The sequence below is a fragment of the Seriola aureovittata genome, chromosome 9, assembly GCF_021018895.1.
Source record: "Seriola aureovittata isolate HTS-2021-v1 ecotype China chromosome 9, ASM2101889v1, whole genome shotgun sequence".
Taxonomy (NCBI): domain Eukaryota; kingdom Metazoa; phylum Chordata; class Actinopteri; order Carangiformes; family Carangidae; genus Seriola; species Seriola aureovittata.
Window position 1 is genome coordinate 23,195,649 of NC_079372.1, and position 27,970 is coordinate 23,223,618.

Genomic DNA, 27,970 nt, shown 5'->3' on the forward strand with positions numbered 1-27,970 from the left:
GCAGTTATCAGCTGATGCCAGGAGATGCCTCAGAGTGAAACCGATCTGAACAGGCAGTGGAGCCCCCTGCTGGATTAACACTGAACTTTAATTTCTGCTGCTCTTCAGTCAGTGTCAGAATAAATGAAAATAAAAAGTCTCAGATGAAGCAGAGTCTGTGCAACTCGGTGTCTGTATCTGATGGAAAAGAGGAAGAATAAAAACCCTGCTGGAATCTCTCTCCAGTTTTCCTTTTGCTTCAAGTTTCAGCCTCAAAAAACAAAAAACAGAAGAAGAGAAAATGAGAAACAGACCACGGAGAGAGAGAGGGAGGAGGAGGGGAGCTGGTCTGGGATCAGATGTCTGGACTCAGGAGGAGGAGGAGGAGGAGGAGGAGTTGTGGTGTCGGTCTGCAGCTCAGATCAGATTTTCACACAAAAGCCTGAAGCTGCTGAGAGAGAGACGACCGACCGACCGACCGACCAACTGACTGACTGGCTGTCTGACTGTTTGTCTGTCTGACCATCTGTCTGTTTGACTGTTTTTCTGTGTGTTTTGACAAACTGAGCTGGCGTGAAGAGGATACTCAGCAGGAGAAGAAATCATCAAAAGTTTGAAGTTGAAGGAAAAATGAAGGCAGTGTTGCAGGAGCAGCTGAGTCTGCACATTCTGGACTGAAGTGGTTCAGGAGTCCACAGAGAAGAAGAGTCCGCTTTAATGAGAGGGGATCAGATCCGGATCAGGTTTCATCTGGGAACAGTTATTTTTTAGTTTTCTCTGCGTCCTCGCTGCCACTGATCTGATCTGAGAGCAGTCCGAGCAACAGGAAACCTGAACCAGCTGAGCCGCAGAACAGATCTGGATCAGATCTGGAGGTGGTTTTTATTGTTGAATCGCATTAAGGGGATTCTTCAAACCATCTCTGTGGAGTTTCTGAGGTCAGCAAAATCCAGAGAGACGTGGAGACAGAGATGGAGAGGAGATTAGTGGAGTTTGGTTTTCTCAGAGAGTGAGAGAAGAAAGAGAGAGGAGAATGGGAGAGAGAGGGGGAGGATGAAGGAGGGGGGAGAGTCCACATGAAACCACCAGAGACGTGTTTCTAATGAAGAGTAGACTGTGGCCCACGATCTGCTCCTGGACTGGATCTGTGTGTGGTGATGGTCTCTCTGTCTGAACAAACAGGAAGTGACTGGTTCAAACTTTATTTCAGGCAGAGTCCTTCAGATTAAGAGTCTTGTTTTTCAGTCTGGGTGGATATGAACTGAAACAGTAAGTCAAACCTCAGGACCGACCACACATCTGTGTACAGGTGTAGTTGTCGGCATGCAGTTGAACCGACCTCGCAGTGCCCTGCTCGGGTTCAGCCTCCCCCCTCCTCCCCCCCCTCCTCCTCCTGCCTCGTTCTCCAGTCAGTTCAGCACCATGAGGTTCTCCTACCACCTGAGCTCCACACCACCAGCACACAGCAGCAGCTCCACCTGCAGGACAGGTGAGTCACCAGTGAAACCCCTGTGTGTGTGTGTGTGTGTGTGCGTGTGTGCGTGTGCACGCAATATGTTTGTGTGATTTCAGTCTCTCTCCTTGTTCGTCTCATCTTGTGTTTTTGATGTGTCTTCACTCAAGAATTTCCTCAAGCACAACGACTTCAAATGTCTCGTTTGGTCCAAAAACCAATGAGACTCAGGAAACTCTATAATTAATAGAACCAGAGTCTGGTTCTGATTCAGGTTCAGGTTCAACTTCTGGTTCAGGTCTTTGGGCCTTTGGAGGCTTTAATGTGTGAGAGTGAAAGTCAGAGACACAGTTCATTACATTAGACTCAATCTAATTATACCTAAAGCTCGCTCTCGCTCTCTCTCTCTCGCTCGCTCTCTCTCTCTCTCTGGTGAAGCTGAGGTCAGACAGGTCACATGATGTTTCCATGTTTAGAATCAATGGGTGAGAAAAAACTGTGTTAGTCAGTCATGTGATGCTGTTTTCAGAATAATCCAATGATATGAAAAGATTTGAATGAATTAATGAATTTATGAATTTATGCAGAATCATAACTTCCTGTTTTTAAGTGAGTCTGGCAGCAGGTCTAGTTTCTACCAGTAGAGTCTGATCCTGATCCTCCTCCGTCTTTACCAGAGCACATCAGTTTTCTCTGTGTCTCTCTGCTTCAACATTTATTAAAATAGTTTTCACTGTATTTGGTTCATTCCTGTGTGAATACAGACACTTCCTGTGTGAGGAGCTTAGTGTATTAGTGTCATGTGTATGTGGGTCCTTCACCCGCAGGTGAACTGAGACTGGTTCAGGTCCAAGTTCAGGTTGGTACTGCAGCCTGATGACAGAAAATCAGTCAGTCAGTTGCTCACCCACTTGTTCATTTCTCATTCATTACTTTACTCGCTCGCTCACTCTTCTCAGATTAATCACTTTAAAAGAAGAACATTGTTTCTCTGTTTGATCATGTGACTCTCTTCATATGACTGATCCTTGTGTGTGTGTGTGTGTGTGTGTGTGTGTGTGTGTGTTTGTGTTTGTTTATCTTTATGAGGCCCAGTTAGAGACCTTACAGAGTGAGGACATGTTGCCTGGTCCTCACACCTCCACAGAGATGTTTGAGGGTTCAGATTTTAGATAAAGGGTTTGGGGTTTAGTTGCCAGGTGACCAAACGAAACGTTACCATGATTAAAATCACAGATATCTGTGGTGAGAGAGAGAGAGAAAGCTCAGGTAATGTGTTCACAGCTGGGAGCAGGGGGGACACAGCTAGCCTGCTCAGTAAAAAAAGCTCCAAAACACACCAACCCCCACCTCGCCTTTGTAAAAGGAAGACCAGACTGGTGGATAATGGTTTTGTGTAGTTTCCTAACTGAGCTCTGTAAACATCAACAGTCACTTTATACAGAGGCTCTGGACCAGGGACTCTGGGACCCTCCAGGACCCTGGGCCTGTATTCATTCGCCTGTTGAGTAAAGCTTTTTAATTAACATGTTATATCCCATTTGTTTAAAGATCCATATTTTCTGCTTCTGCTGTGTTTTATTTGAAGAAAATATATTTGTGGTTTTAAGATCCAAAAACCTTCTCTATGGAGCTGTAGTAACAACAGGTCGGTGAGCCAATCAGAAGAGAGGTCTGAGCCTTGGAGTGACCGCTTGGTGTTGTGCTGTTAATAAAGTTAAAACAACAAAGAAAGATTGGATGGTGGATCCAGGTGGGCGTGGCTGAGGGCAGTGACTGCTTTGTTGTGACATCACAAAGTTACAGAAGTTGGTTTTAAGGCTCAGTTTCTAAATACAGGCTGTTTGCATTTCTCTGTGCACTGAGCTCTTTGATAGTTTCACAGTATTAATACAGAACTTAGACCTGCTTCATAATCAAAAAAGAGATGGACATCTACCTTTATACTATGTGAATCAACACAAGTGTAGAAACTACAGACTGTAACTATATTATTGTCAGACAGTCCAGGTCACTGCGGATTGATACGCTGCTTTTGGAGGAAGTAACGACCTGGTCCCTGACTCTGGGTCTGGATAAGCTGAATGTGGAGCATAGCCATTAATAATGTTATTGGTTAGAGCCGGATGAAGATACAGCAGCTGTTATTAAACAGCATCAAGTGTCAGGTCAGATATTGACCACAAACACACACACCATGTGTGTGAAAGATATCACACATGAAAATGAAAATTATATTGTACATGTGAGGTATGAAACATGTTTGGTGAATTCACCTGGAGGTCAGTGAAATGTCCTGCAGCAGCCTCACTGTGGACGGTTCACAAGTTATGACCCCCACAACCTCCAACCACCGCCATCTCCCCACCCCCGTCCTCCCAGCATGCCGTGCAGCAGGACATGTAGAGACTGATATGAGCAGATATGAATGAGGAGCTGAAGGTTAAAAATAGATGACAGATTCAGCTGCTGAACACGAAAGATAAACCTGTGTGTGTGTGTGTGTGTGTGTGTGTGTGTGTGTGTGTGTGTGTGTGTGTGTGTGTGTGTGTGTGTGTGTGTGTGTGTGTGAGCTGCAGAGACCTCCCCCTGACACACTGACAGCACCAGTGTTGATTCTACTACATTCTCTACTGTTCCTCTTGTATTTTTGTGCCACATGTAAAATCAAACTGACCAGGATGTTTCAGTTCACATGATTAGTTCCACATATAAAAGTGTAACAGGTGTTATCACGTGGAAATACAATGTCACATGTTCCACTTCACATATGAATCAGGTGTAAGGTTTTGAACTCATGTCGTCTTTTGCCACAGTGACATGAGAACGTCAAGTGATGGTGTCAGTTAATCTAATGTGTGAAGATGAAAACGTGGTCTTTAGCAGGCTGCGTATAACTAATAACTAACAACTACCTGGGTGGAAATATGATGAGGCAGCAGCTAGCAGCCGTGGACGGAGTGATGACTATTCCCTTGCTTTGAAAAGCAAACCTCACAATATGCAGATGACTGCCTTCTTCTTATATATTTTTTTGTTGGTTTTTTTATTTTTGACCGGAGGGGAGGATGTGACCTGTGCTGGACGTAGATCTGATGTCAATCTGATCTCAATGTAGAGCCACATATTAAAACCAGGTGTAAATTGAGTCAATCTGTGATGTCGTCAGTTACAGTTTCCATCGATGCTACTGTTCAGTGCTGTTTCTACTGTTTGCAGTGTTTCAACATTTTACTCGTTTCTACAGTTTCGACTGAAACCAGGAACATCCTATGTTTTGAAACTGGATGGACCTCACATGTCTGCAGGTGACCCAAAGCCCAAACCTCAAAAAACAAAATAGAACTAGTGATAAACAACTCTGTCAGGCGCTGCATAGAACTGTTAACATCCTCTCCCCCCAGGTTTTAGACCAGACCAACAGCTGAACTCTGTACAGACACATCAAGGCCGCACACACACACACACACACACACACACACACACACACACACACACACACACACACACACACACACACACACACACACAAACATACTCACTCTCCATTCATAGATGTCCTGGGGGAATGGACGAACAAGCTTTTCTCTCTTTAGGTCACTGGGTCGCTCACTGTTGCTGTGGGGGAGGGGAGTTGTGTGTTTGTGTGTGTGTGTGTGTGTGTGTGTGTGTGTGTGTGTTTGTGTGAGGTCAGAGGTCAACCTGTAGTTTTATCTCCTCCCCTGCCAGATGATGACAGGCTGTGTTTGTTTTTCAGACTCATGAGGGAGGGGTGATTTTTTTTCTTCACAGAGAGGTGAAAGTCAAAGTTCAAAGTTTTCTGTTCCTCTGAACATGGTTTCATCCTGCAAGCGGGTGATGAAGGTGGTGATGAAGGTGGTGATGAAGGTGGTGATGAAGGTGGTCGCTTGCCAAGAGCTTCATCTATCATTGTGTTTACAATACAAGAGGTTATAATACATCCTCTGAGCAGCTACGTCTTCAGAACAGATTGGAGGCTACAGTGAGTCTGTGGCTGAGGCTAGCTGGTTAGCATGCTAACTTCAGTAGCAGAAACAGTGTTAACATCAGTGTTGTTTTCCACCTCTGGAGACAACTGATAGTAAAGGACTGAAGTTTGATGCTGGACTCACAACGTTTCTTCTAGACTGGTGAGTAAACAGCTGCTAATGCTAACGTTAACTATGTAGCAACAGCAAAAACTTACATAAAGCTCCTAAGTATCTCTCAGTTCAAAAACCTGGGGGTGTGTTTGTTTTGGTTATCTAGTTTGTGACCTTTTTTCCTGGGGTATGTTTGTTTTATGTAACACTGACTGATATTGGTTTGTTTGATTCAAGCTTAGACATTGAAGACCTGGGGGGTGTGTTTGTTTTGATCACCCTGTCTGTCTCTGCTCCACAGAGTCGGCAGCTCAATACAAGGGGTATGTTTGTTTTTTTTCATCATGTAGTGACCCAGCTGTGGGGTGGAGTTACACCAACTTAGTGGAAGATATTTTTAGGTCCAGTGGGATGTCAGTAAAAGAGGGGTGCTTGTTTTTCGCCTTTGTTCAGCCTTTTTGGGTGATGAAACTCCCCTCAGGAGGATTCACATTACCTCACCCACCACGCCGATGTCATAGACCAGATCACAAGCTGCAAGGATCAACTATTTGGTCTAAACTGTGTGTGAATTAGGGCTGTCCCAAACGATTATTCTTTAAACGACTAATTTAACGATTATTTTTTTATTAACCTAACTAATTTTATTGCAATTATTTTCCAGTTAGTCATTTAATATAATAATTTGCCCCGTCCAACACACACACACACACACACACAAAAAAACATTTTTAACATTTCAATATTTATTAAAACATTTCTTAAACACCACCATGAGCATTATTCTTTAACAAACACTTTCCAAACTCAAAAAGCAAGACTTTACTTAATCAATTTAAGTTATAAAGTGGTAATTCAAAGGTAATTTAAAGAGATATGTGTGCGAGCCTTTTTTGCCGCGTGCTGCTCCACACGCTCCGTCGTACTGCTGTTGTTCAAACAGATTACACAGATGCAAATCATTCACGTAGTCAATGACTTCAATTACGTCACCGCGTTGTCCCAGTCCGTGCGCTGCGCTTGTATCCGGGTAAACCAAAGACGATGGATATAAACGGTCCCATTAGAAAGTTCCAGTTTTGTTCTATGAACATTTACCCTGTGTGGTTTTACACGACGCGTCGACACTAAAATTCCACGTCGAATAATTTTTATAATCGACAATGTCGATTACGTCGGATAATCGTCCCAGCCCTTAGTGTGAATTACAACAAACTGACCAATGCAACATCACATTCTCTGAAGTTACACCTGAGACCTGTGTGTAAATAATCCCACAATCTGATCCTGGTTCTGAGCTTAACCCCGTGGTCCTGAATGGTCTTTGTGTAGTGACTGATGATGGATCCAAGTAGCTTAAATTAGTTCCCTCAGAAGGGGGTCTGGACTTCAATAGTTCAGAAATCCAACAGGAGGAGAACCACGGCTCCTTCATGTTGGCAGGATATCACCTGATCAGGATCCTCCTGGACCCCAGAACCCACTGCAGCGACTGTATGTAAACACTAGGATTCTGCAGGAACCCTTTTGTCATAGACTCATGGTTCTTTCCTTTTCTATGAACACCTGGTAGTGGGCAGGGCTTAACTCAGAGGCCCAGGTGAATTAGTACACCTGTTGGCCGGTTGCTGAGAGATGTTCAATGATTGATGAAGGCAGTTTGGACAGGTGACCCTCTGCTTCAGTCAGCTCCGCCGTCTTTAACAGGTGTAGGTGATCAGTTTCATAAACAGCCTCAAGACGAAGGACTGGTTACAGCTCTTTGAATCCACAGGTCTTATTTAATAGATGTGATTAGATTGTGTCAGAGTATTGGAGCAGAGATGTTATCAGTTCATGTTTGTGGAGATTCACATGATCATTGTGATGATATCGTTATCTACAGCAGGTTTATGATCAATCATGTGGAAGTTTTCTCTGTGAACTCCTGTTTTACTGGAGGGCCCAACCCGGTCCAGGGGCAGCTCCTACACTGAAGACTACATATGTGCATCATGATGGAAGACAGTTAAATCAGAATATAATAGACTCATGTTTACACAGTTATATTAACACAGCTCTGGCTGTGTTGGACTCAATCATATTCCACCATGAACCATCAGAACCAACCTTCAGTCTCAGATGCTGCGTTTCCAGGACATTTCAGGTCGACCTGAAGCTACAGAGTTCTCTCCAGGAAATGTCCTGGAAATTATTGAGACCCTTAAGATAAGCTGAGACCCAGAGACAACCTGTCAGTCAGCTGGTGTCGATCAGCTGGTGTCAGTCAGCTGATGTCAGTGAGCAGGTTCACTATAAACTGATGTTCAAGGACAGAGACTCAGACAGGCTGTTTATATGAAACCTTCAGGTTCCTGATCAGATTTACATTCACTGTCATCACTGCTCCCCCCCCCTCACCCCCACCCCTTCACTCTCTCTCTATCTTCTTAATTTGTTGTCAAGGAAACCAAAATGGAGGAGAGTCAGAGAGAGAGGATACGCCAGCTCTATGTCTCTCTCTCTCTCTCTCGCTATCTCTCTCTCTCTCTCTCGCTCTCTCTCTCTCTCTCTCTCTCGCTCTCTCTCTCGCTCTCTCTCTCTCTCTCTCGTTCTCTCTCTCTCGCTCTCTCTCGCTCTCTCTCTCTCTCTCTCGTTCTCTGTCTCTCTCTGTCTGTCTCTCTCTCTCTCTCTCTCTCTCGCTCTCTCTCGCTCTCTCTCTCTCGTTCTCTCCCCCTCCCTGCTGCCGCCCGCCGCTCACACACCGGGCAGCCCACTGAACCAAACCGAGCGGATCTAACCTACTTATCCATCCTGAAGCGGCAGCCTGTCGGTCTGCGGTCCGTCTGCAGTCGGTGTGTCGGTGTGTCTGTGGGTTCGAACCGTTCCGCTCCGGTCCGGTCCGTGCCTCTGTGTGTGTGTGTATGTGTGTGTGAGTGTGTGCGAGCGTGTGCCTGTGTGTGTGTGGAGCTGACCCGGTTTCTTCTCCTGCTGTGGACCGGGAGAGCCGCTCTCTCCCCGCACCAACATTTTCTTTAATGACCGGATTTGTGTTTTGCTGCGCGATGTACATGGACAGAAGCAGTCTGACCAGGGGTGAGTCCACACTGTCACATACACGAATCTGCACCGCGCACACACACATACATGTAGCTGCTGATAACCGCTGCACGAGCGCGTGCACGCGTATGGCGGCGCGCACACAGCTGCAGCCTCATCACCACCGCGAATGATTTTTATTTGAGTTATACAGAAATATCATAATGATAATGAAAATAATCTGATGATGGGGGGGGGGGGCTGGGAATGACAGCGCGCTCACACAGGCTGTCATGGACGCGCACACACTGACCGACATCTCGCCGCAGTGAATGTAGGCTAGTATGGCTGCATGATACTGCGTCTGCCAGATGTGAGGCTCTGATGCTGCTCCCAGATCAGCTGATCAATGTTCAATACGTTTTATTCCATCAACACATGAGCATCAGTCAGATTCTACACAGACAGGATCCAGACTGTGTGTGTGGGGGTGGGGTGGTGGGGGGTGTCCATTGATTTTAAACGTGGATCAACAGCAGGATGGAGGTGGTGTTAATAATTAGTGTGTGTTCTGTGTGTGCAGTGTTGGTTTGTTTCTGCAGACAGACGGACACACCCCCTCCACCATACACACACACACACACACACGCATGCACAAGCACGCACACGCACGCACACACGCACACACACACACACACACATGCACAAGCACGCACGCACACACACAGGGAGCAGAATCTCCTCATGTTAACCCTTAAAATGGTGGTGAAGGTGGAACCTGCAGGTGGAGCAGCCTAAGGTTCTGTTGTTGGTGGATCAGGGTCTGTTCAGACCTTTGCCTGGTGTTGAAATGTGATATGTGTCTGATCTGGATCAGGAACTCCAGTGAACACAGGCAGTAATGCAGCAGAACAGCTGGCATGGGATCAGGTCTGATGGACCACACTAGAACCAGAACTCCCTCTATGAACACTGACTCCTAAACAATGTACAGAATCCCAATAATCACCACAAATCCACTTAGAACATGTATGATGATGACTAGAACCTCTTCAAGACCTGCTAGTATGGAACGCGGATTGGTCCAAAATGTCTATTTTGAGGCGTCCTTAAGGCGTTTGGACCATCAGTGCTTCCATGCTATTGGTTGGCGTCAACATACCCACCTCTTTTTGACAGGGGTGCTACGTTGTGCTGTGTGTATACGTTGTGGTCATGTGTCAATAGCAATCATATGTCTTATATGCAACTGTGAAACAGTATTTGGGACAGTCAATTCGTGCGGCGGGGTATCAAGAATTAGTTCTAGTTAAAGCTCCTGACTGAATAAATTAAACTTGTGAAAGACAAGCTAAGGCAATGCAACATTGTAATCAGTGAATTAAATAAAATTATTATTAATAATGTCTATTTTCTGTCGTCTTTAGACGTGCAATTTTGACTTACCGCGGATGTCAAAATATACGTTTTGGACCAATTCACGTTCCATATGCTTGAACTTCCTCTGTGACTTTAATTACCACAATAAATGACCGTTACAACCTCCTAAATGATGATTAGAACCTGGAACCTCTTTAGTGACTACAAGAACCATCTAAAGAACAACTAGGACCACCTACAGACATCTAAAACCTCAGTGGCCATTGGAAGTCCTCATAGAACCTCCTAAATAACCTCTAGAACCACCTGTGGATCCTCTGCAATGACTACTAGAACATCCCTAGGGACAACTAGAACCACATACAGGACACAAAGAACCCATTCAATAACATCCTTAGAACCTAAAATGACCTAGAACCACCTCAGTGGCCAATGGAACCACTTAAAGTCCTCATAGAACCTTCTAAAAGACCTCTAAAGCCACCTAAAGGACCTGTAGAACCCACTCTAGAACCTCTAGAATTACATTAAGGAGCTGTAGAACCTTCTTGAGGATTAATGGAACCCTAATGACCCCCAGAACCAGTCAATTATCAATAGGACCACTTAAAGGACCACTAGAACCTCCTTAATGACCAAAACATCCTAAAGGATGACTTAACGATCTTTAGAACCTCATGTATTGTATATAGTGTATTAATGGACAGATGGGTGACAGGTGAATGGTGGATTTTGTCCTGATGGTTGTGTGAGCTCAGCACACGGAGCTGGACTGTAGATCACAGATCTGTATTCTGGTATTCTGCAGTTGTGAAGGTGCAGAGAGAATATTTTGATTTTCATGAAGCAAATGTTCTGTTCTGTTCAGCTGCAGCAGCTGGTTCTGACATCGTCAATACAACATTCATCACTCACTGACATACAGTACATCTGTGTGTGTGTGTGTGTGTGTGTGTGTGTGTGTGTGTGTGTGTGTGTGTGTGTGTGCTGCATCAGACTGGATGTATTAAAGGAACAGTCCAACATTTCTTGTTCTCTGTTTCATTGTGCACCAACAGAGGTCCAGGACGTAGTTAGCTTAGCTTAGCCCAGAAGCAGGAGGAAACTGTAAACTGTTAGCTTAGCTCTAACACAAGAGAAGAAAAAACACCTTCCCAGACTTTAATGCCAGAAATATTGATCAGAATCTGTTTCAAGGAGAAAAATTATTTATGTCCTGGTGTGTTTGTGTGGGCGGAGCTAACTGACTGAAACAAAGACGCTGCAGACTGACCTAACTATCTACCAACATATGTTCCTACTGACTGATGTCCTGAATCAAACAGTGGACGTGTAAGTGAACAGCACACATACACATGTATGTATAGGCAGTGTATACACACTGATGGGCGCACACTGGATCTTGTTCTAAGTTCTTTTAGTTCTCCATTGTCTGTAGTGAGCTCTACATCTCTACATTGGTTCTTAAGTCGTGTTATTGTACAGTGACAATGAATGGACTGTGCTTTTCTTACTGGTGGTGCTGGTTTCAGCGGTTCAGACGCAGGCACAGGTTCAGGCCTGCCATGGCCACATTGATGAAGTCACACATGTGGTCAGTTCCTGGATAACATACTGTGAGGACATTATTATTCCTGTAGTCTGACTCACTTGATGTAGGCTGTAGACATGAACCTGTCAGTGGGCGTCTAGTTCTCCTCTCTCTCCTCTTCCCCAGCCTGTTACTGTTTTCAAAATCCCCTTCCCTACAGGAAACAACAACAACAACCTCAGACCTGCAGCGTGCTGTACACGCTGAACATGGTGAGTTTTGATGAAGATCTGGATCCTGTGCAGTAACACAGTCAATGTACGTCTTGACTGTTTTTTGTGTTTTCTTTGAGGAGAATCAGCTGATTTAATGACGGAACTCACCTCTATATGTCTAAATGTTCCACCGAGACAAGTTTCCCTGCAACACTATTTTGCAGGAGCACCATCACTTCTTCTTACCAATCCACCACTGACCCACTGACTTTCATTTCTACGTACTGACTGACCCACTGACCAACTGACCAATGTACACATTTATAGATCAAACCACCTACCTACCAACTAATCTACCATCTAACCTACCTACTACCTAACCTTCCAACTAAAATACCTACTGTACTACCTACTGACATACCTACCAACTAACTTACCTACCAACCTACCTAATAACTAACCCACCTATTGCCCTACCTACCTACCATCTAACCTACCTGCTAACTAACCTATTCACCAACCTACCAAAATAACTAACCTACCTACTAACTTACCTACCTGATAACTAACCCATACTACCTACTGACCTACCTACTGACCTACCTACAAATTAACCTACCAATTTACCTACCAACTAACCTACCGACTAAATAAACCATGCTCAAACTGGCCGACGGTCACACACCGTCCAGCAGGACTGAATCAGGTTTTTCAAACTGGAAGCTATGACTTGTTGGTGATGGAAGAATTCTGGGTAATGTAGTGTGGTGGGTTGACTGGATCACTGACAACAAACAGCAAAATAACTGAAGGAAAGTCCACTCAATGTTCAATCAGACTGAGTCCATTGTTATTAATAGACTTCTGTACGAGGACTAACACACACACACAGTGGTGTTTCCATCAATTATGGGGACATTACATTGACTTACACTCATTTCCTTGATCTCATTTACATTGTGAGAACTGTATGAACTTCATGAGTTACACACACATTTACATTTGTCCTGTAAAAAACAGCCCACAGTTCATTTGTGCAGCTGTTATTATATTATTATATTATATTATGCTTTTATTACATTATTATGACCCATAGTAACATTGTATTGTTGGGTGACCTCTAGTGGCTGTTGTTATTATGACGGGAGCAAAGGAGGAAATCAGGTGACAGAGTCCAAGTCAGGAGGAGGTGGACTGACACAGAAGACTGGAAACTGATAGGAAGTGTTGTTTTTTTTTATCCACCTAAACCGTGTGTTTCTTATTGTTACCATGACGATGATAGTCTGGTACACCTGCTGCTTGTAATCTCCTCTGAGTCGTATCCGAGGGTTGGGACGTATGACCTATGCGGTTGTTTAGTTTGGAGGACTTGAGCTGCATCGACCAATCAGATCAGCAGAGTCCTCTGAGGTTGTATCCTTTGATGCTGAGGTCAGAGGTCAGAGGGTTTGACAGGGAAGATGAAGGTCTGCAGTGAGAACAGCCTGACAGATGTAACTGAAACCAACAGAGCACCCGATGGTCCTGACTAGTAAAATGCAGCCAGTCAGTGTGATGAATAATCAATAAGTTTATCCACAGCTGATGTAGCTGCAGTATTGATCATCTGACCGGTTTCTGATCCCCCATGAATAATTCATCAGCCTGAGAGGAGAAAGAAAACAGCGACTCAGCAGAAAACAGAAAATCAGCCTGTGTCCTGGAGGACTGATGACCTTGAGGACTGATGACCTGTTGTTGGATTTGAATCATGATTTAACCAGTTTGTATTTAGTTCAGAGTAGAGTTTGACTACAGCACAGTGTTCACAGGAACATTGTGCTTAGGAAGGTCATGAAATGCGGACTGAATGTTTGTGTGATTATGGTTAATTAGACGACGATGATGATGATGATAACTTGGCTCTGATGCCTGAGTCACTCACTGGCCTGGAGCCAAAGCCTCATAGGAGCTGTAGTACAGTAGCTGTGTCACATAACAGAGAGTTTCACATAACTGTGGTCTTGATGTTTCGGGTTTATTTTGAAATTGATATTGTTGTTTTAAATTATTCCTTTTAGCCAACCAGCTGCCAGGAAGCACCGAGGTTCAGCCAATGAGCTGCAGCCATTAACAGACCACAAACGTCTCTGTCAGCTCCAACAACCAGACGTCATATGGAAGCTATTACTGTGTGTTTGTGTCTGTGTGTGTGTGTGTGTGTGTGTGTGTGTGTGTGTGTCTGTGTCTGTGTCTGTGTCTGTGTGTAGGCTGTTTTTACAATCAGCTGATTTCATCCACAGACTGTCTCAGCTCAGCTGAATGAAGCTGTGAAGATAAAACTGCTGAGTCAAGGACATCAGACTTCTTCAAACTTTATTGATAATCCTGATTAGAACACACACACACACATACACACACACACACACACACACACACACACACACACACACACACACAACACACACACACACCTTACTCTAACTATAACCATCACAACTAAACCAACCTCCATCCTTAACCTCGACCTAACACTAACCTAAACCTGAACCAGAACATGAGTCTAACCTGAACCCTGAAACCAGATCTGTATGAAACAGGTATTTCTTACTCTACTTGTGCTTGAACAAAGTTTTCACAGTCAGTCACGGTTTTAATTCAACTCCTGCTTAAATCAGATGTAGGATGTGAGTGAGATGGGTGAGGTCTGACAGGTGAGTTGTGTGAGGTGACCTGACAGAGGTGTGTCATTCCCAGGTTGTTCAGTTTGTACTGAAATTCTATTTCTTTTTTTTAAGTATATTTTTTGGGCTTTTTTATGCCTTTATTTGATAGTACAGTAGAGAGACAGGAAATGGGGAGGCAGAGAGAGGGGAAATGACATGCAGCAAAGGCCGTCCGATGCGGGACTGGAACCGGGGCCAACTGCAGCGAGGACTGTAGCCTTTACACATGGGGCGCCTGCTTAGACACACAACGCCCCGGAAATTCTATTTCTCGTCTGAAGTGAATTGTATTTCAGTCTGGATCTGGACCCTCCCTGTTGAGTTTGTGGGATTAACTTTTTGCCTAGTCAAATAGGACAAGAGGCTTCTATTATGGCAGTGTGTGGCTGTGGCCTTTCTCCTGTATCATCATCATTTTGACCCCCTCCCCCCAGGTCCCTCCTCCTCCTCCAGTCCCAGCTTGCTGACTAAGAGTCTCTCTCTGGAGCCGTCCTGCTCTCCGTGCGGCCACCAGGGGGTGCTGGACGCTGACACTCCCCAGCAGCCGAGCTCTGACCCGGGGCCCAGCTTCTCCTCCTCAGGCCCCGCCTCCCTGGAGGGAGGGGCGGGGTTAACGGAGCGCCGAGGGTCTGCTATTGGGCTGCTGCTGGTCAATGACACAGGGCCGCCGGAGCTGCCAGCTACCACAATAGCACCACTGAGCAAGAGCCGACCGCCGCTGCCGGGGCCCAAACCTCAGGGTAAACTTCATTTTAAATATTTATTTGTCTTTATTTAAAGATCAAAGACATCCATGACATCACTAACTGACTTGTGACCCCGCCCTCCATAGTTCCCCCGAAGCCCCCCCACCTCCAGCAGCAGGTGGGGGTGTCAAGGCCACGCCCCAGGGCTCCAGAGAAGCCCCTCCCTCCGCCCCCACCCTGTAGACCCCTCCCAGCGGACCCCCGAGGGGGCCGGACTCTGCCAACCCGTGCCGATGGCACTGCTTCCCCGACCTGTGTCCTGTCACTCATTGAGAAGTTTGAGCGGTGAGTTCTGACTGGTCAGAGGAGGTGTGATGTCATCATTTAAGATTTTAATGAGATTTTACTTAGTGTTTATTGTGTTTATTGTGTGTCTGCAGTGAGCAGATCATCGTGGTTCCTGACATCACTGGGGGGGCTCTCTGTCCCCGCTTAACTGACCCCCCCTCCTCCCTCTCCTCCTCTCGACCTTCGTCACCACCATCGTCATCATCCCCCGCCCCTCCCCCACATGATGAGGAGCTGCCCTCTGAGGTCAAAGATCACGATGAAATCACAGAGGGGATTGAGGAAGAGGAAGGAAAACTACATAATGATGAAGATGATGATGAAGATGATGATGATGATGATGAAGAGCTGGTGGCAGCATGTCGTGACGACCTCCATCAGAAGCGTCTGTCCATGGAGTCGGGTTACAGCGCCTCAGAGAAACACCTGGAGGATGATGTGGTTGCCGTGGAAATGAGGGAGCCACAGCAGCAGCAGCCGCTCGACCAATCAGAGCTCCCCTCGGAGCGTCTGTCCCTCCCCTCGTCACAGACTGACGGGAAGCTGGCCAATCGGGACAGCGGGATTGACAGCATCAGCTCTCCGTCACACAGCGAGGAGCTCTGCTTCACAGGTGTGGATGACGGGGTCGTGGCTTATCCCTGCAGCCCCGCCCTCCTGCCCCGCCTCTCCAGCTCGTCCTCGTACGCAGGGGAGGGAGGGGAGGGGGAAGGAGAGGGGGAGGTGAGAGGAGCGGCGAGGAGGAGGAGGGAATTCTCTGAGGAGGGAGACAGTGACCTGGAGGAGGAGGAGGCTGAGCTAACTCTGGTGCTGCCACCCCCCAAGACAGACAGGCAGGATTCTGCTGAGGTGAGTCAAAGTCTCTGTTTTCTGTGATGTTTGGTTTGTGCAGATGTTTGACGCCGTGTCTCCATCCAGATGTCGGTGCAGCAGAGGGTCTTCAACATCGCCAACGAGCTGCTGCACACAGAGACTGCCTATGTCTCCAAGCTCCACCTCCTGGACCAGGTGAGTCACCTGCCCTGAACATGGACCACCTCTTCTTCTGTCACACTGCTGACTGTGTCACTGTTGCCACGGAAACCTCACAGTATTTACTGGTGTTAACAGTTTCAGCTGTGGAGTCGTTCTGAGTCTCAGTCTCGGGTCCTACTCCTGCAGGAGGGTGGGGGTCTTTACAGGTGCAGGAGGGTGGAGGTCTACAGGTGTAGGAGGGTGGGGGTCTTTACAGGTGTAGGAGGGTGGGGGTCTTTACAGGTGTAGGAGGGTGGAGGTCTACAGGTGTAGGAGGGTGGGGGTCTTTACAGGTGTAGGAGGGTGGGGTGTCCTGGACTGGTCTCTAAACCGGCCCCTGCTCTGCTCCTGCAGGTCTTCTGTGCCAGACTCCTGGAGGAGTCCCGGTCTCGCTCCTCTTTCCCCTGCGATGTGGTTCAGGGAATATTCTCCAACATCTGCTCCATCTACTGCTTCCACCAGCAGTTCCTGCTGCCGGCGCTGCAGAAGCGGATGGAGGAGTGGTGAGGATGAGTTTCCTGGTCCTGGTCCTGGTCCTGGTCCTCCTCAGGACTTGCTCTGACTCTGATCCTCCTTTGTCTGCAGGGATTTGAACCCACGAATTGGGGACATCCTGCAGAAGCTGGCTCCCTTCCTGAAGATGTACGGAGAGTATGTGAAGAACTTCGACCGAGCCATGGAGCTGGTTAACACCTGGATGGAGAGATCAGCTCAGTTCAAAGCCATCATCCAGGAGATCCAGGTCCAGATCTCTGCTGCTCCTCAGTATGATGAGGGTCATGTGGTTGTTTAGTCTGTTTAGCTCTGATCATTTGTGTGTTGGTGTGTGTGTCTGTTTGTGCAGAGGGAGGAGCGTTGTGGTAACCTGACTCTGCAGCACCACATGTTGGAGCCGGTTCAGAGGATCCCACGCTACGAGCTGCTGCTCAAAGACTATCTCCACCGGCTGCCAGAGGACGCCCCGGACTACAGGGACGCCCAGAGTACGACAGACAAACACACCCAACATAAGTGCACTGACAGACTGACATTCACTTCCTCTGCTAGCTTTAACAGTTCATGTGTAGACTCTCAGGGTCAGATGAGGTTCTTAAGGAACATCCAACATGAGCCCTGGTTCTTCTCAGAACCAGAACCTTGAAGAACCAGTGATTTAAGATCAGAGTTTTTAAATTTATCAAAGCAGCAGTAGGACGACTGTAGATCAAACCTCTGTGACACAGATCGAAATCCTTGTCGTCAGACAGATCAGGGTTGAGAACCAGGGTTTCTTCTCAGTGACCTTCAGACCTGTTAGTGCTGAGTGGGAGCTGCTGCAGCTGAACCGGATCTGTTCTATGGTTTGTTCAGAGTTTGTTTCTGACCTCACATCCTGATCTGCTGCTCCCCTCTGGTCAGGGGATTAACTGCTGGCTGCAGTTTTAGGTTTTCCAGTGACTGTGACATGATTCTGTCTTTGAGACTCAGTGAGTTTGGACTCTATAGGTCACATGGTCATGAAGTTTGTGCTGCATACAGATGGTCCACAGGGACTCGTGGACATGGGCAGATGACAAACATGACAGGGACCTCACAGCTGGGCCACGTGTCCCCTGCTCTCTGCCTCACCTGCTGAATGCTGCAGGTCTGTCTGCAGGCCTGTGGTCTGTTTGCAGGCCTGTGGTCTACCTGCAGGTTATCGGTGTGTCTGCAGGTTTGTGGTGTGTCTGAGTAAACCACCTGCTGGACCATCTTCTGCTGGATCTGAATGTTTTGGTTCAGATGAAGAGACTGGCTCTGTAAACACACTGTCTTCTTCTTCTCTGCAGAGTCTCTGGAGCTGATCGCTACAGCAGCAGAACACTCCAACGCTGCCATCAGGAAGATGGTAACACACACACACACACACACACACACACACACACACACACACACACACACACACAGATCAGTGTGACTCAGATGAAACTCTGTCATTAACTGTCACTTCATCTTTAATTGAACTGCTCTGATTACACTCATTAACTCAACTGCTCCTTCATGTGTGTTTGATTCAGCTCCATCACGTTTCCTCCATTAAGGTTACACAGAAACTCCTCAGGAACAGAATCAATATCTGATGTTTTTGATTTGTTGATCGATTGATTTTTTTCTTTCAGTAATTTTTTTCCCCTGGTCCTGATTGCCAGGTCTTTAGCTCAAACCTCAGAAACTCATGGTAACCAGGTGAGCTGGACAGGAAGTCACTGTCACCCACCACCTGGTTACAGACCCAGGAAACTGTACCTCAGGTTCTCTTCCAGGGACTGAGACCCACATCTCTCCTGGGCATCCTCCCCTGAGAGAAGAACCAGACCTCTGTATGGGGACCTGATTTCTCTGTAGGACCTGAGCCCCAGGTCTGTCTCGGAGTACTGTACCCCAGGTCTCTTCTGGGGAACTGCAGTCTGGTTTTGTCTTTGAGAAAAAGACCAGTAATATATCAGGAAAATATTTATATTATATTGTGTTAAGTGGTCCTGGGGGTACAGGTTGCTGTAGACCACAGACCTCCCCAGTGCTTGGTGATCTGACTGTTCTCTAGGCTTAGGGCAGAAATCTGGACTTGTGAAGTCCAGGCTGAATGAGTCCACTTCGCCCCAGCAGGATGTGTGTCGTCTCTAATTAACTCAGTGATTAGAGGAGAGCTGCAGCTCAAGTGTCAGCTCAGTCTCACAGACTCTCAGTGGTTTGTCCTGGCAGACACTCAATCCAGGACTCTGTGGCTCCAGCCCCCCCCCCCCCCCCCCCACCGTTGTTTGGGCTGGTCTGTCTGGAGGAGTGGACGTCTGTTACAGCATTTATCAGCATTTGCCTTTTTTTAAATTTAATTTCTTTCATTCACATTTTCTTATCAACAAATTAAAAATGCACACAGACACCTGATTCTCCATGGTGATGACATCATCACGTACAGGTGTTGCGGTTCTGTCTGACTCTACCTGTGTCTCTGCCTCTGTCAGGAGCGAATGAGGAAGTTGTTGAAGGTGTACGAGTTGCTGGGAGGAGAAGAAGACATTGTTAACCCCACTAACGAGCTCATTAAAGAAGGACACATCCTCAAACTGTCCAATAAGAACGGGACCACGCAGGACAGATACCTCATACTGGTATCTACTGTCCTCCACTCTGTCCACATCTGTTCCACTGTCTGTCCTCTGTCCACATCTGTTCAACTGTCTGTCCTCTGTTCTGCTGTCTGTCCTCTGTCCACATCTGTTCAACTGTCTGTCCTCTGTCCACCTCTGTTCTGCTGTCTGTCCTCTGTCCACCTCTGTTCAACTGTCTGTCCTCTGTCCACCTCTGTTCTGCTGTCTGTCCTCTGTCCACCTCTGTTCTGCTGTCTGTCCTCTGTCCACCTCTGTTCTGCTGTCTGTCCTCTGTCCACCTCTGTTCTGCTGTCTGTCCTCTGTCCACCTCTGTTCAACTGTCTGTCCTCTGTTCTGCTGTCTGTCCTCTGTCCACATCTGTTCAACTGTCTGTCCTCTGTTCTGCTGTCTGTCCTCTGTCCACATCTGTTCCACTGTCTGTCCTCTGTCCACATCTGTTCTACTGTCTGTCCTCTTTTGACCTGGTGCAGTGACATCGTCTCTGTCTGCAGTTTAATGACAGGTTGCTGTATTGCGTCCCCAAGCTGCGTCTGATTGGTCAGAAATACGGCGTCCGCGCTCGCATCGACGTGGATGGCATGGAGGTAAGAAACAGAGGGCTGTCCTCTGTCTTCAGTCCCCTGTCCTCTGATATCTGACCTCTGTCCTCTGACCTCTGTGCTCTGACCTCTGACCTCTGTCCTCCAGCTGAAGGAGACCAGCAGTGTTGCAGTCCCCAGGACGTTCCTGGTGTGTGGGAAGCAGAGGTCCCTGGAGCTACAGGCCAGGTACAGACACACACCTTACTCCTGCAGTGAGGTGCATGTTACTGGGAACCAGTCGTCCCAGAGCTATGTTGTCTTCTGACTGGTTTCCTGTCTGTGTCTCTGCAGGACGGAGGATGAGAAGAAAGACTGGATCCAGGTAGACACACTGTCCTGGTTTCTGCCGACCTTGCTTCAGTGATGTACAGGTGTACAGGACCCTATGACATCACTGCTGGGCTTGGTCACATGAACAGTCTGGTGTTCAGTTACTCTGATGACAGTGACACTCACAACTTCCTGAGCAAATGTTTAAATTAAAATCAATGCTGGATCTCACCTCTGTAAGGCTTCTGTTGTAAAACATCTACAGGAAGTTTTGACTCTCACTGACAGCAGCTTATCATCACCTGGTTTTCATGTGACTCTGATATTTATATGAATGAATTGGAGAATTATCAGTATTGTATTTATATCTGTGTGTGTGTGTGTGTGTGTGTGTGTGTGTGTGTGCGCGCGCGTGTGTGTGCGTTTGCGCGTGTGTTCAGGCCATCCAGGCGACTATTCAGAGACATGAGCAAACCGTGGAGAGCTTCAGACATCTGAATTGTTCTCTACGAGATGATGAGTCCACACCACCTCACTCCCCGGTAACACACACATACACACACACACACACACACACACACACACACACACACACAGTCTACAAACTGTATTATAAGCAGATAGAACAGCACTTGCAGACCTGAAAACATTTTCCACACTGATCTTCAGTATACACAGAACATCTGTCCAGCTGTTTACAGAACACCTGTCTCCCCCAGAGCTGTGTGGAGCTTGGGAAGCGTGCGCCGACTCCGATAAGAGAGAAGGAGGTGACTCTGTGTATGAAGTGTCAGGAGCCGTTCAACTCCATCACCAAGAGACGGCACCACTGTAAAGCCTGTGGACATGTAAGTCCATCATCACAAGTCTGTATTATATAATTTAAACATCTGTACCTGTGGACACCTTCACTGATCGTCTGTGTTGAACCCAGGTGGTTTGCGGTAAATGTTCGGAGTTCCGTGCTCGTCTGTCGTACGACAACAACCGCACTAACCGTGTTTGTGTGGACTGCTATGCCACACTGGTGGGAGTGCTGCCCTCGCCTGCCACACTGACCAGCAGCACCCAGAGGAGGCGATCCATCCTGGAGGTTAGTGTAGCATCACTGTGACATCACTGTGATATCACTGTGAGCTGTGTGTGCTGATATTTTGATATTTCTAAAAAATTTCTCAGTTGAGTTTTGAAGAAAGCTGATATGTCATCATCTGACTCTTGTTTCCATAGAAACAGGCCTCGCTGGCAGCAGAGAACAGCGTGATTTGTAGTTTTCTTCACCACATGGAGAAAGGAGGGGGGCGGGGCTGGCAGAAGGCATGGTTTGTCATCCCTGAAAATGAGCCGCTGGTGCTCTACATCTATGGCGCTCCACAGGTATGTTAGTCACTCAGTCACAGATACACAATCCTCCCACTGGTCTGTGGCCATGCTATAATACCCATGATGCACCCTGAAGCGCCCATGTGTAGAACGCAGATGAAATGTTTCTGTTTCTCCACCAGGACGTGAAGGCGCAACGCAGCGTCCCTCTGATTGGCTTCGAAGTCTCTCTACCTGAGTCATGTGACCGCCTGGAGAGACGCCACGCCTTCAAGATCTCCCAGAGTCACCTGACCCTGTACTTCAGCGCTGAGGGGGAGGAGCTACAGCGGCGATGGATGGATGTCCTGTTGAGGGCCGGGAGGGGGGAAGAGTTTCAGGTCCACCGGCCAATCGTGGAGAGTCTGGAGGAGGAGGGGGAGGAGCTAGCAGCTGCAGCGGACTGCGAGAACACGTGATTCTATTGGATGAGGAACAATGACGATGATGAAGGCAGGGTCTTTAGAAGAAGATCAGTCGCTATTGGAAACCAGTACAAAACCAGTGCATACAGTCGTAGCTGAAATATACTTTAAACACACACACACACTAACACACACACACACACACACACACACACACACACACACACACACTCTGGGCTCTCTGTATATTTAAAGTGGTTCGTCTGCATGATTTCTCCTTGCTGTCAACACAAGATGGCGTCTCTCTCTCTCTTGATTCACCTGTGTTTCACCTGTGAGGTGAGGTGGGCGGAGCCTCTGGTCACACATTTACCTTGTCGTCATTGTAAATTCTCACAGTAAGCTTTCAATGATAACCTCAGAACTCAAACAGCAGTCTCCTGGATTTCTCCCCTCAGTTTCATCTGTGGAAGGTCTCTAAACACTACAGTACCCATGAGTCCCTGCTGCATTTGCTATGGAAACGCCCCCACCCAGAGCTGTGACAGAGTTGTATCATATTGAGAAAAACTGACCCAAAATCCCATGTGAACTTTTGAAATGAATGACTTTATCCAGTTAGGTCATCCCGCCCTCAGCTGCACGGCAACAAGAGTCTGAAGCTCATTCATTGGTCCATTCTTGTGATGCAGTCATCCATAAAGCTCATAAAATCAGCTTCTGTGTCTGTAATTATGGGCCCAGTCACCACATGTCTACTGATGCACCACTGCAGCTCCTCAGCTTCTTCTTCTTCTGTGGTGTTCATTTATATTTTAGTCTCTAACTCACTTTTTATCAACCACGGTTATTGTAAGTTCAGTGATTTAATGTGCGCTTCTCCAGAGTCACAAAGGTCAAAGGTCAGTTCACTCTTTATCACTATATGTTCAAAAGCTTCAGGAGACAAGTTCAAACTCACAGTTTAAACCCTGACATCAGGTCCAGTCCTCAGTCTGTTTCCAGCTCCCACTGGCCTGAGTCCCTGAGCATCCACACAACCTGCTCATTTATCTGAGAATATGGACAATAAACCAAGACCACGACCTGCAATGAGAGAATGAGCTACGGAGGCTGGTGGATCTGCAGCAACAGGGTGGGACCCCACCTGGACCCAGACTGAAGATAATCCAGCCCGGCTCCCTGAATCACGGTCATACCGCCCAATTTTAGAGCTGGAGGTAGTCTTTCCACTGCTGGATGTATTAATGTGATTTGTCTCAATGGCTGATCAGGGTGCTGCAACAAAAACAACAGACCTCCATTAAACAAACTGTAGGCGACTCCAGTTGCAACAAGCTCTGTCATCACTGTGTGTTTGAATCCAAGGTCTGTAGGACAGAATAGATATTAGGCTTTTGCTTTAGTTTCGGCTGTGGGGGTCTAGGTGGTGGGTGCATATTCAGTTCATCAGACCTTCATGCAGCCGACCAGAGTCCAGATCCTGAACAACCTCTGTCCACCATGAACCAGACTGTAGCACACAGTCTGTGAAGACTAACGATGATGTAATGTGAGGTTTCGCAGAATCACCTGATATGATCGTTGTCTGGAGATGGGGGCTGATCCTGACCCAATCTGACTCGGGTCCATCAGTAGCACCTGAGCCCATGAAGACCACGACGACCATAAAGACCATGAAGACCATAAAGACCATAAAGACCTCTACTGTGTGTTTACTTCATCTCTCAATGAAAACGTGTGGAATGGATTAACAAGCACATACAGGCATATGGAGCCCCCCCCCCACCTTGGTTCAGTCCCATTGAGAACTGAGGAGTCGACCTTCAGCCTGCCATGATGCAGCTGGTGTTGTCACCTCAGACGATCAGATTAGAGGAGGTTCTTCTTCTCTGTTTTTAAAGACTAAAGTTGAGCTGGTTTCCAACAGGAAGTGGATCTAAACTGTCAGACTGTTGTCACAACAGATGACACGCTGTCAGAGTTTTAAAAGAAGAAGAAGACTACTCCGTCGTCTTTAAATGCACTTAAAAGACATTTCTTAATTTTTCATTCAAATTTCCCCCTGAAGAAAAAAATCTGCAGATTTCTATTCTCTTTCTGTGTTTGAGCTTTTAAGACTTCCTGTCCTTAGTGACCTCGCTGCTGATGTCTGACCTCCAAACTTCTCATCACCTACATGTCCCAGCATCCTCTGCTCTGAGGTGTGGACTCTGCAGGTGCAGGTGGTTTTTCACTGTCCTGGAGAAACCTCATTGACACTTTATGGATTAAACTTTTTAACTGAAGGTGAAATTAATCAGCTGCAATGATGAACCTGAGAGATACAAGGTTTCTGCAGGACACTGATGATGTCAGACTCAGGAGATGGGGGCGGTGGTGGAGGATTATTGGAGTTGGATGTAAAAAGTCAGTTTTTAAAGACAGTTTCAGGCAGATGGAGACATGAAGAGTCTCTGTGAGGAACCGGAAACCAGACTGGACTGAACCCTGAACCCAGGTCTGGTGGACCCGCTGGTTTCTGTGTCTTGGATTTTTTAAATGAATCCAGCGATTAGACGGAGCTGAATCCAGAAGAAAAGACTAGTTGTTTTTATCATCTTCACTTCCAGTGGTCCAGTATTTCTGTCTCTGTAAACAGCTTTTGGACAAAGTGTTTTGATAGTTAAAAAGTAAATATTATGAATATTGTTATTGTTATTCTGATGAATCTAAATGAAAAGAGAAGTGTTGGATATTTCCGTGTTTATGAGTCTGGGTTGTGTTTGATGTTTGCTTGATGCAAGAAGAAAACAAAGAGTAAACATTTTGTAAATATAATTTATTCTCCTGTGACCCACCCTCTCCCCCCAGTCATGTGACTATGTAAAGATTAAAGGTCAATCCTTGCTGTTCCTCCACACTCCGCAGATCTCCACACAGCCAGAGCCCAGCAGATGGTTTGGGGTCCAGCAGTGGCCATGTTGGCTCCACAGGGTAAAGATTAAAGGAACAATCTGACATTTTAATAAATCCTCTGGTTCAGTGTCTCAGAGTCCCTCAGACGAAGGCCACTCTCATCTCTGTCTGTCCAGTATAGAGAGAGGTCCAGGAAGTAGTTAGCCTAGCTTGGCATAAAGACTGGCAGGGGGAAATTGTTAAGAAAAACACCAACAACAAGAAAAACACCCTACAATACCTTAACACAATAACATTTTAACAGGTTTTATGTCTGAAATTTTAACATCATTTTAAAAGGTAAAAACTTTGAATCTTCTTCTCAATCAGCGAAAATGTTGAAGGATTAGCAAATTCAGTGGTGGCTAAATTGATAAAATATTGAACACTGCTGACTGAGGCCATTAATCTAGCTAGCTGCTAAATGCTACTTTAACCGAGAGCTAATAACTCTAGCTAACGAGGCTAATCTGTGGTTCGCTGGTAAACACTAGCTGTGGGTCTTACTAACGACTTGATAAATTCACTGTTCACTGTGCTGTTGGTTAACAACATTAAATACCAGCTGATGCTTTGGAGTTTTATTCCTCTATGGATAGAGCTAGGCTAACAGCCCCCCCTACTCCCAGTCTTTGTGCTAAGCTAGGCTAAACATCAATGAGATGAAACGGAAGGTTTTGAAAACTGAATTTCTCTCAATTTTGAGCTCTTCTTTAAGCTCTACCCCCGCCACTGGCCTGAGGCTCGGTCTGTACACGGCTCTGGTTGTCACGGCGTGTTTTTGGCGTGTAAAGCAGGCTCCAGTGGTGTGTCGTCCTCTCCTCCCTCAGTGGAAGGAAATGGCCAGTAACTCAGCCTGAGAGTTCATTTTCAGCAGTTGTTTTGATGTGGTAAAAATGTCTTCAATATTAATCTGAGTGATTTGTGTTGATGCTGAATTTTGCTTCTTTTTTTGAGTTTTATGTTTTCTGCTGCCAGAGACATTTGGAACCAGTTCTGACTGGTTCTGACAGGTTCTAACCAGATCTTACCAGTGTTGACTGGTCCTGACTGGTTCTGATTGGTCCTAATTCGTCCTGACTGGTTTATCTGGTTCTGACTGGTTCTAACTGGTTCTAACCAGTGTGTGTATGATATAGTTGAACCATAGTTTGTTGTATCTTGTATCTAGAACCTGAGCATTTCTTGTTATTTGGTCTTGTACCACGTCAGTCCACAACCAGTTACAAACCAGTTTGAGGCAGTTATGACTCGAGATGAGTCTGACTACATTTTTATTACATGAGGGAGTTTTTTAAATTTAGATTTTAAATTTGTGGTTGTGGTTGATTTTTCAAAATGATACTCAAGTATTTTTCCCACTAACACAAGTTAGCTCTGGCCAGCTCCCTCCCCCAACACACGTCTCTACTTATAACCAGTTAAAGCCACTTATTACCTGCAATAAGACCAGTGTTTATTGGTTCAAACAGAAATGTTTTCAGCCAGTTTGGACCAGTTAGAGCTAGGACCAGTGTAGTTAAAACCAGTTTGAACTGGTTCTGTCACACTGGACTGTCCATCTGTGACTTTCCTGGTTTACAGCTGATTCAGTTTTTTGCCTTACAGTCTCTGAGTTTATTGAACTTGTGCCAAATCAGAAGAGTCAATTGCTGTCAGTGTTCAACTGTTCAGTCTGTGCTTTTGTATTTATTTCTCATTTTTAATATTGAATTTTTTTTTTTTTTACTTCCTGTCTGTTATGATCCTGATAGGTGTGTTTCTCTCACTTCCTTCACCTGTTCAGACCCTGTCAGATGGTAAGTTTCACAGACTGTTAATGGCTGCTGTTACCCATGTTTACTGAACGGAGAGGTCAGGGGCCCCTGGGCCAGAGTCTTTGTTTGAGGTCAATGTTTGAAAGTTACAAAGCTCAGTTAAATGACACAAAGCTACACAAAGTCAAAAAATACAAAGAGACTAAAAAATGTGATTGCCCACCTTCAATATAAGGAGTTCTATACAGGAGGGGTGGGGGCCTATTACCGGTCTGTGCCCAGGGGTCCATGTTCTCATAATCTGTCCATGCTGTTACCATGGAGACTACCAGGATTTCCCCTTTGAGATGAGGCTGAAACACACCTGAAACAAACCACACAATGTTTATATGGGTATGGGTACATTTTTCTAATATGGCTGTTAAAGAACCAATCAGAGGAGGACTAGGTGGTGATGTCATGTAGCTGATTGACATCCTTATTATCTCTGACTTCTTGCTACAGTAACTGCAGTCCGTGCAGTTACTGTAGGTTTCTGGAGCAGCATGTTACCATGGTGACCTCCAGGTTCCCAGAGCCTCATTCCCCAGTGCTGGTTACCATGTTACCATAGCAACTTCTAGACTCAAGTTACCATGACAACAGCACCCACCACCATGTCTGTCTCTGTCTCTCTCTCTCTCTCTCTCTTTCCGGGTGTAACAGCAGCATGGTTGTGTCTTTTTCATCTCCTTGTAGTTCTGGTATCTTCTTATTATTGATTATTGATTGCAGGTTATTGGTTAGTGGCCGGCCACTGCCTTCCATCCTGTCCATATCTGTTTCCCATCATGCCCTTCTATAAGAAAATAAAGGAGAATTGTTTATGAGGTTATAAATGAAATAAAATCATGAAAACTGTTTACGTGACTGCAAGTATTTCTACTGTCACTGTTTAGCACTTCTGCTACTACTGCTGTCAGTCATTCAGTAAACTTTGAGTTGTTTCGAACATGAACAGATGAAGCAGCAGCACCATCTAGTGACGTCAGCAGGAAACAGGTGATACCTGAGACTGCAGGTAAAGATGTGACATATTCTATACAAATATTAATGTCTCCAGTGCTTTTATTCGGGGGGGGGGGGGGTTAGACTG

General features: G+C 46.2%; 1 protein-coding gene across 2 annotated transcripts; it reads left to right on the top strand.

Annotated features, from left to right (window-relative positions):
• Positions 1-421: 421 nt before the first annotated feature.
• fgd1 (FYVE, RhoGEF and PH domain containing 1) lies at positions 422-27,737 on the top strand. 2 transcript variants are annotated; one of them, XM_056385251.1, is made up of 18 exons: positions 422-1,468; positions 14,822-15,127; positions 15,220-15,418; positions 15,514-16,270; positions 16,340-16,429; positions 16,790-16,938; positions 17,021-17,177; positions 17,280-17,418; positions 18,244-18,302; positions 19,417-19,563; positions 20,055-20,147; positions 20,251-20,330; positions 20,436-20,466; positions 20,855-20,956; positions 21,134-21,262; positions 21,349-21,507; positions 21,645-21,791; positions 21,920-27,737. In XM_056385251.1, the coding sequence occupies exons 1-18, from the start codon at positions 1,303-1,305 to the stop codon at positions 22,193-22,195; spliced, it is 3,186 nt and encodes a 1,061-aa protein (XP_056241226.1). In that variant the 5' UTR covers positions 422-1,302; the 3' UTR covers positions 22,196-27,737. The 2 variants fall into 2 exon arrangements, with proteins under 2 accessions (XP_056241226.1, XP_056241227.1); XM_056385252.1 differs by lacking the exon at positions 422-1,468 and adding an exon at positions 8,227-8,610.
• Positions 27,738-27,970: the final 233 nt, after the last annotated feature.

Excerpts from the sequence above, each read along its gene's own strand:
- fgd1 (XM_056385251.1), top strand. The coding sequence starts at position 1,303 with ATGCAGTTGAACCGACCTCGCAGTGCCCTGCTCGGGTTCAGCCTCCCC. Across the intron at positions 21,263-21,348 it reads ACTGTAAAGCCTGTGGACAT|GTGGTTTGCGGTAAATGTTC; the intron begins GTAAGTCCATCA and ends TGTTGAACCCAG. Across the intron at positions 21,508-21,644 it reads GGAGGCGATCCATCCTGGAG|AAACAGGCCTCGCTGGCAGC; the intron begins GTTAGTGTAGCA and ends TTGTTTCCATAG.